The sequence below is a fragment of the Oculina patagonica genome, chromosome 7 (genome assembly GCF_052425735.1).
Source record: "Oculina patagonica isolate OP01 chromosome 7, crgOcupat, whole genome shotgun sequence".
Lineage (NCBI taxonomy): Eukaryota > Metazoa > Cnidaria > Anthozoa > Scleractinia > Oculinidae > Oculina > Oculina patagonica.
Genome location: NC_135764.1, coordinates 25,294,430 through 25,309,140, shown reverse-complemented (window position 1 = coordinate 25,309,140; position 14,711 = coordinate 25,294,430). Strand labels below are relative to the sequence as shown.

Genomic DNA, 14,711 nt, shown 5'->3' with positions numbered 1-14,711 from the left:
GTTGATTTATTTGTCCTATGCCTGTTCTATATGTTGTATTTTTCTTCTTAAAATGACTCAATGTGTTGAATGTTTTAGTCTTTTGTTGGAATGTTATGTCAGAAAAAGCCGAGATGCAACGAACTTTGCAGGTTTTTGTCGTTTCCGTGAGGACCTTATGAAAACCCAGTAAACTGCAGCGCATGTGTAGTTGGTCAAAATATCGAGATTGAATGCTTTAGTGGCTTTCTCGGAAATGCGCATATTTCGCAGGAACCAATCTTAAGATTTCATAAAATTTGGCAAAAAGGTACTTCTGGAAACAAGTAAGTGGATCATCGAAAACATCTAAAGGTTAACAAAGGTAATTGTAAATAATCCAGTTATACAGCAAAGGATAGCTAACAATCTCTCTGTTACAATATTAAAAATGATGGCGAAAATCTGACGAATTCGTTTTCTGCCAATATACAAAACCCGATTTTTAAGGCATGTTTATATCCAGTCCTATTGCCATGGCAACGATATACTTATTCTTTGAACTTATGGTCGCGCAGGACCCTTGCTCATTAATATATTCATTAGCCAAATTTCTTGTTGGAGTGCTGTCTTGTAAAGTTTTAATTCACTACATTTTGAATATCGATTCCTCTAAAATTTAATAAGTATACCCAGGGATGATGGAATTACATCATGATTGTCCTTTTACTGAGAGATGACCGTTGTCTGTGATGTTACAAGCCCTTAAAAGTTTAACTGAAGATAATGCGATTTTGTGTCCAAGTTTTCAGCTAGCACAGCGCACCAAATTAAATGATTATATAGCCTAGTGATAAGTCGTAACTTCTTTTGTGTTCCCACTAGAACGAAATTTTCGATTTCAAAAACTGCTACAAGTTAATGGCTTCTAAGAGAGTAAAAATGTGAAAACTAAACTTTGAAACATGCTATCTTCATTTTGAGAAAGAAATTTAAAAATTCGCTCTAGCCAGAACACAATAGAGTACACCAAGTTTATGTTCCTCGCGAATCAACTCTTGAAATTCTATATCGGCGGGGAAAACTTGGACACAAAATTGCAGGTTTTGAGGCTTCCGAAGACCTTCCGAGTCGATGTTTACAACAACGTATGCTTTATTTAAAGCTGTGAATCTAATTATGATAATTCGCTATGTTCCAGCGCACGGGATGCGAGGCTGAGAACAATACCGTGTAATTACTTGTACAAAGAACTCTGAGAAAAAAAATTCTCATGAATATTTCGTTTGTTGTCGGCTTCAGTCGTCGCAGTTCGTGCATACTCTTTAAATAAATACATACATAATGATTTCAAGGGTCCTGCGCGACCTTATGTCTTGCCAATTTTGGGGACCCAGGGATCAACCACCTTAATTAACTAAAATCTAAACCATGCCAATTTTAATATTAGGAGAAGTAAACAACAACAACAACAACAAACATTTTATTTTGCCAGAAAAAGAAATAGAAATATGTACAGCATCAAATAAATTAACTTAAATAGGCAACTGAAAAGCTACTGAAAATAGTAATTAGCTAAACGAACTTAGTAGTTACAAAAACTAAAATGCGAGGGGAACGACGATTAAAAACTAATTTACGAGTCTCTTGACATATTTGGCAGGATTTTGCCAATTTGCTCGTAACACACAACACAACCACCCCGGCCCGGTCTCGAAACCAGACCGTTCGAACCGGAGCCTAATGCGCTATCCATAAGATAAATGTGTTTACGTGATTTAAATAAGGCTATGTTTACACGGGACCGCTTCCAAACGGATCAAAATGAATCCGATCCGATTTTCGGACCGGATAAACCTTCTGTTTACACGGGACCATTCTGGAACCGGTCCGAAACGGATCCAAAACTGGACCTGCTATTTTTCAGGTCCAGTTACGGATCCGTTCCGGACCGGTTCCATGCAAAACGTTCTCGTGTAAACACCTGGATCGCGGTTCCATGTAAATATATAAAAGCTGAACCGGTCCGGTCCGGTCCCATGTAAACGTAGCCTAAGAAACTGGTTTTTACTGGAATTAGCTTTAAACTGGTACCATTGAGGTTTGCAGGAATACAACCACTACCGAAATGGACATTTTTCATGACTTGCGTTTGAAAAAACTTTTGTTACAAATGATCAAAATAAACAGTGGTATCCGATCCTCATCCTGATTCGTCATTGATGATTACAACAGATGATATTAAAGCCAACTAAGAATAAGTTATAAATGTTTTGACAACATTAAAAACGCTTAACTTTGCCTGAAAAACATAATTACATTAATGGCGAAGATTTTTCAGCTTATCGTAGCGTTGTTGTACAAAAACAGAGTTTCATTCAGCTAATTTGTGCGTTTTATAGTTCACTAAGCTGTTGATTCATCGATGAAGTTATAAAATATTCCCTTTACATCATTGCATGGTGATCCTTTTTATAATAAAGACGAGCGCAAACGCAAGGCGGGTAATGAGTAAAGACGAACTGTTCGTTCTTGAACGTCAGTCTAGAACGTCGAAATGAGGGGTGCTTTCCATTTTAAAAGTGCGACCGGTCGACCAACAGGAACTGACCGTACGTTGTAAAATGGAACGACATTTTCCGATTTATCCAGGCCAACCGAGTGGAATGGCCCTTTCCATTTTGCATTCCTTTCCCCAGTTCCCCACATCTGCGAGAAGCGACTAAACTAAACTAAGGCCCGGTTCAGACGCCGATCTTTTCATGAGCCGAACCTAATTCCTTTAATTAATTACATGAAAAGATCGGCGTCTGAATCAAATTAGAACGGCTATTTCAATTTTGAACGGCTCACCCGTTCTTCCCGCCTGGCTTGGCCGAGAATTTCGCCTGTGGAACGCCTTTGGAACGGCTTTGATTCAGACGCCGTACTTTTCATGTGCCGATCCTAATTCATAAATTATTTTAATGTATTTTGACAACTTTGACTGGTTTTATTAGAACTGTATTAGGAACGGCCTCGGAACGGCCAAAAAGTACGGCGTCTGAATCAAGAGGCGTACTTTTGTCAATTTGGGTCGGTCCAAATTCGAATTGAGTTCGGCTCATGAAAAGTACGGCGTCTGAACCGGGCCTAAGATAGCTGATCAGTTTGTCAAAATGGAACGCTAAATTTCGGTCCGGCCGGTCAAAGTGGACCACTTTCCAGAGGAAGTCCCGAATAATCCGGTCACTCCGAACCAAAACGGACCTTTCCATTTGACTTCCGACCAAAATTTCTGAAATATTTGGCTTAATGGAAAGCACCCAAGGTCTTAGCGCGTCGGATTGTTCGCCCAGTCTTTACACAAGTCGCATAAACTATTCGACTCCAGTGTTAACGGTGTCAATGACCAGTCCATGTGAACACCACGCCCCCGCAGGGGTTCATTGTCTCAATGTATGTGGTTTTATTGTCTTTATTATTCTCTGATATAAAGCTACCCTTTCCTAACTTACTTCGAGAACAGTCATTGGATATTCGAGTGGTTTTGTAATTTATAGAGAGCGTTTTCTTTCGCAACATGACACTTGCTTGACTAATACTGCCATGCTCCTTAAATAGCACTTTCCCATTACTAAAAGCTCCTTTCCCTCGGAATTTTTCGCTATCGAGTTCATTATGAATTTGATCATTTATTTCTTGATGTCAATCACGCCATACCTAGTTACTGGGAATAAAGGTAAGAGTCGTTGTTGATTTGTTTTGTAAAGACCTGGTTATGATCTCTTCGCTGAAAAACAAAACAAAGAACTTGAAGTTTTGTTCCCTTAAAAATATCAAGTTAATTCGTTATTTTTTTGGTGATGTCCTATTAGATACAATCAGGTTCATCAGTTCATTTGAGTGAACTTCTTTGGAGTTTCTAAAAGTTTGCTTTCGCTTGTACATCCTGGACTGTTTGGGGAAAAATGTACGCATTCAGATTCTTTATTATAGCCTTAGGTATTTGTATCACAAATGACATGATTTCGAGTGCAATTGGAATAAACAAACAAACAAGTAAAAAGGCTAAATAAATTGCACGAGCTCATAGGGCGAGTGCAATTTGTAGTCTTCTGAAATTAAAATTTATTCCTGCTTATTTATTCCTAATTGCGAGAGAAAAATCATGTGATTACTTAATAATATCCAAGGGACAATTCGATCCCAGACTCTCTCTCTCTTCATTTCCACACAAGGTAGGAAAAGGAGCGAGAGCCTGGAATCGAGGTCTTTGGTTCACCTCATCCTCGAAGACCCATGGGCAGTAAAAGGGATCAATGAAAATTCGAAACTGCAGAAAAAAAGTCGGCGAAAAAAGTTGAAGCGAAAGCAAGGAGCTCTTGGGAAAAGAATCTACCGCAATAGTTCCAAACTGCTCTCTGAACGCTACCTCCTGATTTTAAAGAAAAAGGTCCTTCGTATTACCTTTGCAATATTCTAACCAATCGCGACCAGTAGCTTTAGAGTCACTTTTGTGTGTTGTTTTACGACGGTTGTTGTATCACATACTTTCATTTTGGTGATTATGGCGACTTTTTAGCGGAGCTCCTAGCGGCCCCGCCGGAAGGGCCGCAGAGCAGAGCCCCATACCCAGAGAAAATTAACAGACCCATGCTTTTGGTTTTTCATGGTCATCGTGCTAGCGGCATGGTTCGCGGGCGCGTGCGCCTAGTGACGACGTCGCGCCAACATGGCGGCCATACTCCAGAAATAGGTTTAAGGTTATGGTTAATGTCAGCTTACATCTTTGATATTGGACATCCAAGTCATGGTCAATTGACGGCTGTCAAAACAAGGTATCCGCTGACCGTATCACATGACCATATCGCGGGCTCACATATAGAACTCATTGAGGTCGGATGTTTTTTGAAGTTTACCGCTGACCAAGTAATGGTTTACATTGGATCGCGGTCTCAAAAGCTAGATTTTTTCTGTTAACGGTCAGCAAATTCGGATTTACAAAAAGTAAATAACCGGGGAGCTCCGCTTTTAGGCTTGGCTAAATCTATTTCTAATTTTTTCATAACCCATGCAACATTATTGGAAACGAAACTGAAACGATATTTTTTCATATTTACCTTGTAGATCATGTCACTTTGCTGTTTGTGGGTGATATTTCTTTTTCTGGCCCGGTCAAATATTACGTGGAACACAAGTATCACACATATAATGATTCGTTCAATGAGGTTGCACCATACATCAGAGAAGCCGATATTTCAGTGGGTAATTTGGAGTGTCCGTTTGTCAGCAAAGATGTGTATCCCTACAAGTTCAAAGGAGAGAAGAGGTTAATAATACTTGACTCTAGCCCGAAGGCTGCGTCGGCATTGAGGTAATGAACAGGTCTAAAGAGCATTAAATATATAACAGTAAATTTTTAAATCCTTGTAGCCAATGACCTCCTCTTTTAATACTCTTATAAACATCTATGATACGTTAACATTAAAATAATAATTTGTGTATGAACCTTGTTAATGACCTAGCTCGTCATGAGTCTCGCTGCAGTGGTCGGAGCATCCGACCGAATTGCACTTTGTAAAGATGAAGGGTACTGGCGAACTAATGCCAGGGACCCGGGTCGCTAGGGGTAACCTTCGATGGCCTAGCATCCCATCCAGAGGAAGTAGAAACTCTCCATGTTGCTAAATGCTACAGAAACCGGGATAAGCTCCGGCGGTATGGGCCACTTGCTCAACGCTGACTTTACACGCAAGTAAAAAATCTAAATTTGCATGTTGTAGCCTACGTCGAATTTTCATTCAATTCTGCTGTGGTTATAGCTTTCTGAAAAGTTCTATGAGGGGGATCTTTATATGACATTAATAGGGATGCTCATCCTATTCTTAGGGTGTTTTAGCTTAACTTTCGGAAATACAGTCAAAGTCAACTCCTACAGTCCTCCCAGGGGGGGGGGGGGGGGATGGATGGAACCCTACCCAGGGTTTTCGTTCTATTAAGGCAAACTGAAATTATTTTGCACTGCGCAGTGGAAAGCCCTAAGCTGACTTTACAAGATGACATATTTTTTGTTGGCTGACAATTGATGACATAAGAGCCGCCATCTTGGATCCGGTATCTTGGATTCCACATTTTCTTAGAAAGTCGGAAAATAGTGAAAATTGATGCAAAGCCACGCCAAAATGCTTATGTAATGTAAAAATAAACTGAAAAAAAGGAAAATGTTAAAAATGACGGGTTTTAGCCAGACCTACTTGTAATTATTATGTTGCTATGCAGCGTGATATGTCAGTGATATGTTGCACATGGTTGACATATCAAAATTTCTACAAGAGATGAATGAACAGGTACCGAACGTTTTAGCATTAGTTGTGGTTACACACACCTTGGGTTTGGGGTCTTCCCGAGGGTAAACGGCTTGGGTCTGGTTCAGCTCAGGTTTCATGTTACCCTTGGGGATGCGGTTACACAGTAAAAGACACCCCTCGGGGTAAAATATAATTAGATATGCGGGAGAAGTGCAGATCAACATGGATGACACAAATCGAGATCTAGGAAGCTTAATTTCAGTGATTCTCCTGCTTATTATTCGACAGTCCTCCATAAATATAACAGTACAGCAGTTTTTTCTTTTCGAGAAGACACCGAAGAAGGCGCTTTCAACTACGCTACATTCAACGTTTATCGGCATTTTATTTACATTTTATACGAGCTCGTCGCGAACGTGCTCGCCGGCCAAGAAGAGCTTGGGTATTTCCACGACCACAAAATTGGTTTCAGCAACTTCTAAATAACAATGCAATGGATCACTGGTGGAAAGAAAACTTTCGAGTTTCTCGCGATACCTTTGAATATATATGCCAGCTCGTTGGACCGGCGCTCGAGCCAAGTGCATCAGAGGTCACGTCAGAGCCCTGTAGGCGATTTCCTGTTGTTGCTACGTTCTGCTTTGTGATTGGCCAAGCCACCTCGGGGAGCAGATAAACCTTACTTTTCAGTTCAGGAACTGTCATGTGAAGTTCTTTTGTTCTTTTTGATGTATCCATGGAAATAACCCTAGGGCAGTTTCGGTCTGGGGAAAGCGGTTACACACAAAAACGTCTTTACCCGTGGTCAAACGCTATTTACCCATGGGTAAAAGGGCTAGTGTAACCACGGCTATTGTAGGGCGAATGCTCTTTTAAAAATTTCGAAAAAACCTCATGGGGGGGGGGGGGGGAGGTGGGGGTGGCAATAGCCAATGTTTCTTATCACCCATCAAAAAAGATATTACATTAGTACCTCTTAGAAGTAAAAATGAATTGGAGCCACACTCCAGAATTATTTGAGTAACTTTTTAGCGAGCATACCCGTCACTTTTATGATAGCTTTCACAACCGCCATTACTTAAGTTGCAATTCTTCGATCGTTTTACCTCAGTTTTGCAGGATTCGATGCTGTAACGGTAGCCAACAATCATTTCAACGACTTTGGTTCCAAGGGTGCTAACTTTACTGTTGAGATTCTCAAGAAGGAAGGGATAAAATATTTTGGTATCAGTTATGGAAAGTACAACTCTTCTCAGGTATAGTAAACTTCTAAAACGATTTCTTTTTTGTCTTTTTATCTTGTTTCAAAGAAGAACAGTTCTTATTTTTTTTACACCTAAACAAAAAATTTGCGTTTGAAAATGCAGTTGCTGTTTGTCAGGATTGGAGAAACGATCATTGTTCATATATTATCAGTGTGCTACTTCTATTACCTTATTGTACTAACTTGAAGCTAGCTAGTGGCCACGCGGTAAAGGAAACAGATCAGCAATATATAAGCTGAAATCCCTTCACCAGTTAATTTTAAGCATCGAACCATAAAAACCCACGTCTGCCAAAAAATTTAAACATGCCAAATAACTCGTAGAACATGCTTATTCGCTCACCTTATAGCCATCGCCAAAATTAAGCTCACATCCTTAAACTTCTTTTGTTTTTATTTAGGAGCCACTTGTTATGGAAAGAAACGGAATAAAGATCGGATTTCTTGGTTACTGTGACCACGTACCTGATTACCCAAATTGCACTGCAATGCGAAAGTTGTATAATTCTGGTCCTGCCATTTATCGAGATGACATTGCCACAAGAGACGTCAACAAGCTAAAACAGGTTTAACACAACTTTAACATTAAAATCATGTAACCGGCGCTCCGATTTACCTTGGCTATGTAACACGGTTGTGATGTATCATTGCATTAAGTTGGATTTATTTTGTAAAAGAAAAAGAAAATGGCCACCTCTTGTTAGAACGGTTGAAAGAACGATTCGAAAGTAAATCCTCGCTTCTCACAAAGTTTCTACCATTTTGCAGCAGACTACTTCGACATGCGTGCCATTTTCAATTTGTTTAATAGTTGCGAGTCACGTTACTGTCAGCTATATTGCTACAATAATTCAGCTGGGAAACTCTGACGCTTTCTGACTTCAAGTCACAAACGTTTAAGGAAACTGGAGATAAATGCCGGCCTGATGGGTTACCTGGCTAAAATGCAGACTTAATCTTCCTTAACCTTTTCCCCCATCGAGTGACGAGTTTCTTTTTTAATGTTCTTTTACCCCTACGATGCTTAGCCACACATTTTATCTTGATCTCATGTTTAGTCAAGAACAGCTCTGTAAACTAATTTAATCCAAAGCACGGATTTCTGCCAACGTAAAATATAAAAGAGTAATTCTAGCATAGAATTATGATACCAAAGTGTCTTGAACCAATCACTAAGCTCTGCAGACGCCAATTCAAACCTCTTCCCAGCAGCTAACATGGAAATTATATCTCGTAAAGGCTAAAGTGGACATCATAGTAGTATTTATGCACTGGGGTAGAGAACTGCTCCTAGGACAACTTCCTTACCAACTTCATATAACAGAACACCTGATGTCCCTTGGAGTGCAAGTTATCATTGGATCACATCCGCACGTGCTACAGTCTCATTGGATGACCAAAGATAACAAACTTGTAGCATACAGTTTGGGGAATTTCTTGTTCCCTCCGATGCGCCCATTGGGTGGAAACGATCCGGTAATAAACCCTTGCGAATTTTAAATAACATAAAAAAAGACGTTTAGAAAAAGACGACCATTATTTTTTTTTTACAGCTTGTAAGGTTGTGTTTACAAATAATAAATCATTATTCCTAACATTTCGATAAATATGTGTGCTGAGTTTTAAAATTGCAGCTTTGCGCCATTATCACTAAAGCCTGGTTTTCACTAGCGACGCAAGCACAAGCGCAAACATAAGCGCGATCACGCAAAAGGACAAATTTTGACCTTGTGCTTGTGCTTGCCGCAAGCACAAGCACAAGCATCCAAATGCAATGCGCTTGTGCTTTTGCTTGAGTCGAAGCCTTTTTCACGGAGAAATAAGAGCTGTTATCCTTGCGCTTGTGTTTGCGTCGCTAGTGAAAACCAGACTTAATAAAACTAAATGATCACTAAACTAAGAAGCAGTATTAAATTAAAAAAACAAAGTATAAATATAAAAAAATAGATTGTTGTGTTCATTGACGTTTTCTTTGAATCAATTTTATTCTTACTCCACAGCATAATAAAATTGTTGCTGTTCTCTGCATGCATTGCATGCCTGTAATAGTAATGCTCCATGTTCCTGTTTTTGTTTGTTTCTTTCAGAATGTGTATGGCAGAATGGGCAAGAAACCAAATCTTCCTCTGATTCAAGCTTACGAATATTTCACCTTTGAAAACTTTAAAAAGTTGAAATCAAACCGAATGTTGAAAGTTATTGTTACAAGGTGCATATTACTTAAACCGCTAGTGTCGAAAATAATTCGCGTTTGCCTTGGCTGTACATTACTGCGCTTAGTGATTGGTTAAAAAAAGCTCCCGCCACTTTCTCAACCAATCAAAAGTAAAACGCAAAACCAATCATGACTCGCTCGCGCAGGTTTTCCCGCGCTTCTTTCTGGCTATATGTGTTTGCTTCGAGTTGTGATTGTTTCACTGGATTGTCTGCGCATTTTGTGATTGGCCAAAGTGATTACTTTGCTTTTGGTTTTCCGACATTCAATTGAAAACCGCTCTGACCCAATATTAGTTTCGAATTTGTTTTAATTCGGTATACGTTAAGTCATTGTGTAGCCTATGCTTGCTTTCTAAGACAGGATTATATACACAGCGTGTCAGAAAAACGCTGACACTAAAAACTATAATCTTCATCACATGCGCAACAAAATGTCCTCAAAAGGCAACTAAATAAACTGATAAAGTGGTGTAGGATGGAGAATCAGCTTTACAATTTTCTACAGTTTTTACAATTGATCACAAAGTCGTAGTAAGATTATATTTAAGAACTTTCTTTATTCTTCCAATCTTTCAGAAATGGTGTCGTGAAAGCTGAGTATCTCCCCACCAAACTCGCATTCGACCAGAAAACCAAACGACTTCACTCTGAACCTGTAAGGAACGCCAAATGGATTACTGTTTGCGGAGACGGTGATGAACAATGTCGAGATTATAACAAGAATTGAAGACTGTAGCAATACCATTAGAAAAAAAATTTAATGTTTGCTAAACTGAAATGCTTTTCCACACACCAGTGGCTGAAGTTATTATCTTTGTGTGAAAGCCTGGTAACTAGTGTTTGCTGCGCATGTCAGATCGTATTTACCTCATACCCAGGGTCTTCGCTCCCCTTGAACAGCGATTGGGAAACGAGCGACCCTGGAAAGTTCTGATTGGAAGTCCGACAATAAACTCTCTAGTCTATCATGGCCCTAATACTAAACAACAACAAAAGGAACAGCACAAAAACTAATAAAGGAGGGGGCATTATTAAAAAGAATGAAACTTCCAGAGGGGGACTTTTAAAAAAGAGAGTGGGGACCTGAAGGTACTTAAGATCTTTTAAAATGCATTAGCCCCCTAATTTATATTAGCGGAGCTCCAGCGCGCGTAGCACCATGGGTAAGAAATTGTGGTAAAACCATCAGGCCGAAAAAATTTTTGTTGTCGCGTGAGGGTACGACCGACTGTACGGACTCTGTGAGAGGGTGAGGGGGGTCCCAAGCCAACCTGACCGGGGAGAAGAGAATGTCATCTCTACATATCCCTACGTACGTTCTGGTTAACCTCAGCTTGTATTTTTGATATTGGACTTCCATGTTATGGTCAATTGGCAGCTGTCACAACAAGGCATCCGCTGCCTAGTATCACATGACCATATTGCGGGCTCAGGTATACAACTCATCGAGGTCATGTGTTTTTTGAAAGTTGACCAGGTGATTGTTTTCCATTGGATCTAGGGCTCAACTCTTTATTATGACAGGATTGTGTTGGCGGAATTTCTCGGATTGGAGTTGACGTTTTATTTCGGCTATGGATTTTTTTTAGTAGTTACGTTTAATACCTTCAATGACAGTATTTTCAATAAGAGTTAATATTATTAAGATCCAGCAAAATTTGTGTGGAGCTCCGCTATATGGCTTGGTTAAATCTATATATTTATTATTATGCAAGCTACCTAGATTACCATCGGTCTATTTTTGAGGAAAAAGGATCTATTGGCGTTTGATCTAAAATTTTGAAGAAAAAATTTGTAAAAGATGGAATAATGGCGCGAGCTAGCTATTGTGAAAAGTGTATTTTCCTAAAGGTCACACATGAACTTATGGGCAATTAATTAATTATGAATTAAAAACCTAACTGCCATCAGCTAGTGAGTTCACTGAGATGGATGGAGCGAAATTTTTCAAGAGCAAAAAAAAAAAAAAAAAAAAAGAAAAAGCTGAAAAGCGAAGCTCGAAATTTCAATACATTACTTTAAGGATTTTCCTCAGTCATTTGCGAGTGAAAATAATTTCGTTATGAGTTTGATCATTTACGTTTTGTTGTTACGAGAGGTGTACGACAAGGTTGCATTTTAAGTCCACTACTTTTCAACCTTTATATTAACGATTTACCGTTCTCATTTGAAAATATTCTGTCTGATCCTTTTGTTCTACCAAACAGTACAAAATTAAACGCTCTACTATATGCCGACGATTTAATTATTTTATCACGTTCCAAAACAGGTTTGCAAAACTGTCTTAACACATTAGACACATACTGCAACACGTGGATGTTGAGCGTAAATTCCCAAAAAACCAAGATAATGGTTTTTCAAAAACGTGCGAAAAAATTTACTGAACATGTATTTTATATAGGAAATCAAACAATTGATGTTGTACAAGATTATACTTCTTTAGGAACCAAAATATCTTCCACAGGAAATTTTAAAATCTCACTTGATCACCTAAAAGAGAAAGGACTTCATGCCCTTTTTAGTTTGAGACGACACACAAATTTTAGTAAATTGAAACCTTCTCTTGCCTGTAAAATCTTTGATGCAATGATATCTCCAATTTTGCTCTATAATAGTGAAATTTGGGGTGGTTATGTAAAATCTGATTTTAAGGCCTGGGATGGTTCACAAATTGAAAGAACACATCTACAGTTTTGTAAACGCTATCTTGAAGTAAGTAATAAGGCTTCTAATGTTGCATGTAGAGCTGAGCTTGGTCGATTTCCTCTCCTTATCACCATTAATCAAAGAATCCTCAACTACTTGAGAAAAAGCAACCGGATTCTTTTGTTAGACAGTCTTTTTTAATTTCATTAGAACATCACACCGCTGGTAAAAATAGTTTTTACTCTAATCTTATGAAGATATCCGAATATTTTAATTTTGGTAATTTTAATCCTGATTTAGTAGACACCGCAAAAGTGACAATGTTTCTGCAGTCAATGAAACAGAAATATATTTCGTATTGGCAGCATACTCTACAGCATTCTCAAAAACTAGAATTTTACAGATCTTTTAAGAACGAATATGCTACCTCCAATTATCTAGAGTTAACTAGGAGAGTTTCTGGTAGGAGAACATTAGCTAAATTACTTATTAGTAATCATAAGTTAATGATCGAACAAGGCAGATATAACAATACGCCCAGAGATAATAGGCTTTGCCCGGTCTGTGATTGTAATAAAACCGAAGATGAAATTCATTTTCTCTTTTATTGTTCCAAATATACAACAATAAGAGATAACTTTTACAAGAAAATACAACCTATCATCTTAAATGTCAACCGGCTACCAGTGCCTGACTTGATTTTAGAATTAATGAATTCTTCCGATTATTTTGTGACCATGCAATTGATTAAATTTATATCATCTTGTTTTGATTTACGTAACAAAATACCATCAATGTAATTAATTTTATATGTAATCATTTTTTTTTGTATTATGTTACAAATGATTATATTATTATTTTTTATTATTACTATTACTTAATAAGTTTAGGCTTTTGCAATATTGTAACAAATTTACAGTCATGCAAATAAAGCTTGTTGTTGTTGTTGTTGTTGTTGTAAATGACGTCGTACACCGTTACCGCCGTTACTGCAAAGAAAAGTAAGAGCCCTTCGATTTATTTTACTAAACCTGACTTTCGTAATTTTAATTGTAGTTCTTAAAAATGTTCAGTTAAGACTACTTTTCCCTGTATTAGACAAACGTTTGGTGAACCTTAAACAATTTTTAAACAAATACTTTAAGGAATTGATCTCAAAATGCCGTAACGTTTCAAACAATAAAACAATTAAAGTAAACGGCGACTGCCAAAAGAAATAAGATTTCGCTAAAAGTGAAGATATCCGAACTGGGTAACCAGATTAGGCAAAACTCACGACACAAGGAAGAGCACAAAAAATGAAAATTTCAAAATTGAATATAACGTTTAGGTAAAACGGCTAGTCGACCATAGAGTAAAGGCACTTAAATTAGCTACGTAAATCGATCGAAATGAAAAATGAATAAATAAAAGAATAAATAGTATTTAAGCCTAGAATCAAGAACTCAACATATCCTTCAAATCCATTCGGATCTTTGCCATTTACCGCCGGTTTCTTTTCGTATTTTTCAAACCTGCTAACATTTAGCTTCAGAGCAGAACGCCGTCGGATTTCACTGGTGTCCGTACTGTGAATGTCATCAAAACTTACTTGGATCTTCGTTTAAACGTTAAAACCTACAGGCAGCCTGCAGAAGGGAGAGTATGGATGGGGTTTAACCGATATCTGAAAATTGGTCGAACTTTTAACTGTCAGCTGAAAAGCACCCTGCGAGCAGAGCCTCTTTTATTTTATTTTCTGTTGAGATTTGGGAGGTAGAAAGAGGCTCTGCATAAATCGTGTCATTTCTTTGAAGTCGCCGCAGCCCCAAAGTTTGGGCTGGTCAGCCCGGATTAAACCGGTTTTTGCTGCGCGGGCATAAATTTTTTGGAAAAACTGACGGTCAAGACAGAGCCCACAGTACGCTCTCGAAAGCACTAGAGCTGACGAATGCTCTCGCCATCTGCTACCGTTTGTGCGCGCGTGCAACTGTTGGATCATTTAAGATCTCGGTTTTTTCACAAACCAAGAAGAAATTTCACTGTTAAAAGTGCACATCTTTACCATAAATTCACTAATAATACCTTAAGCGGCACTTGACGTGTTTTTACTAAAGGAATTCAGACGCTCTTTGAAAAAAGAACTTGTAAGAGAAACACTTTGTTCACGCTGTCGTGTGCAATCTGTCACGCCATTCCGCGCGCATGCCAAGATTAAGTCGTCCTCGCGCAAGCCCGCGCAACTTACATTCCAGCACCCTAGGCTCTCTGAACGAACCATGTTTCCCTGTTCTTTGCCAATTTACTGTTTCTTAAACCGGTAGTTCTAGAGTTTAATCCTTTTTCGCCGCAAAAAA

The 14,711-nt window shown here is 38.6% G+C and overlaps 1 protein-coding gene across 1 annotated transcript; it reads left to right on the top strand.

Moving 5' to 3' along the window:
* The first annotated feature begins 3,506 nt into the window (after nucleotides 1-3,506).
* LOC144661357 (capsule biosynthesis protein CapA-like) lies at nucleotides 3,507-10,586 on the top strand. The gene is made up of 7 exons (XM_078522082.1): nucleotides 3,507-3,679; nucleotides 5,068-5,314; nucleotides 7,360-7,504; nucleotides 7,914-8,078; nucleotides 8,752-8,988; nucleotides 9,600-9,721; nucleotides 10,306-10,586. The coding sequence occupies exons 1-7, from the start codon at nucleotides 3,619-3,621 to the stop codon at nucleotides 10,454-10,456; spliced, it is 1,128 nt and encodes a 375-aa protein (XP_078378208.1). The 5' UTR covers nucleotides 3,507-3,618; the 3' UTR covers nucleotides 10,457-10,586.
* The last annotated feature ends 4,125 nt before the right edge of the window (nucleotides 10,587-14,711 follow it).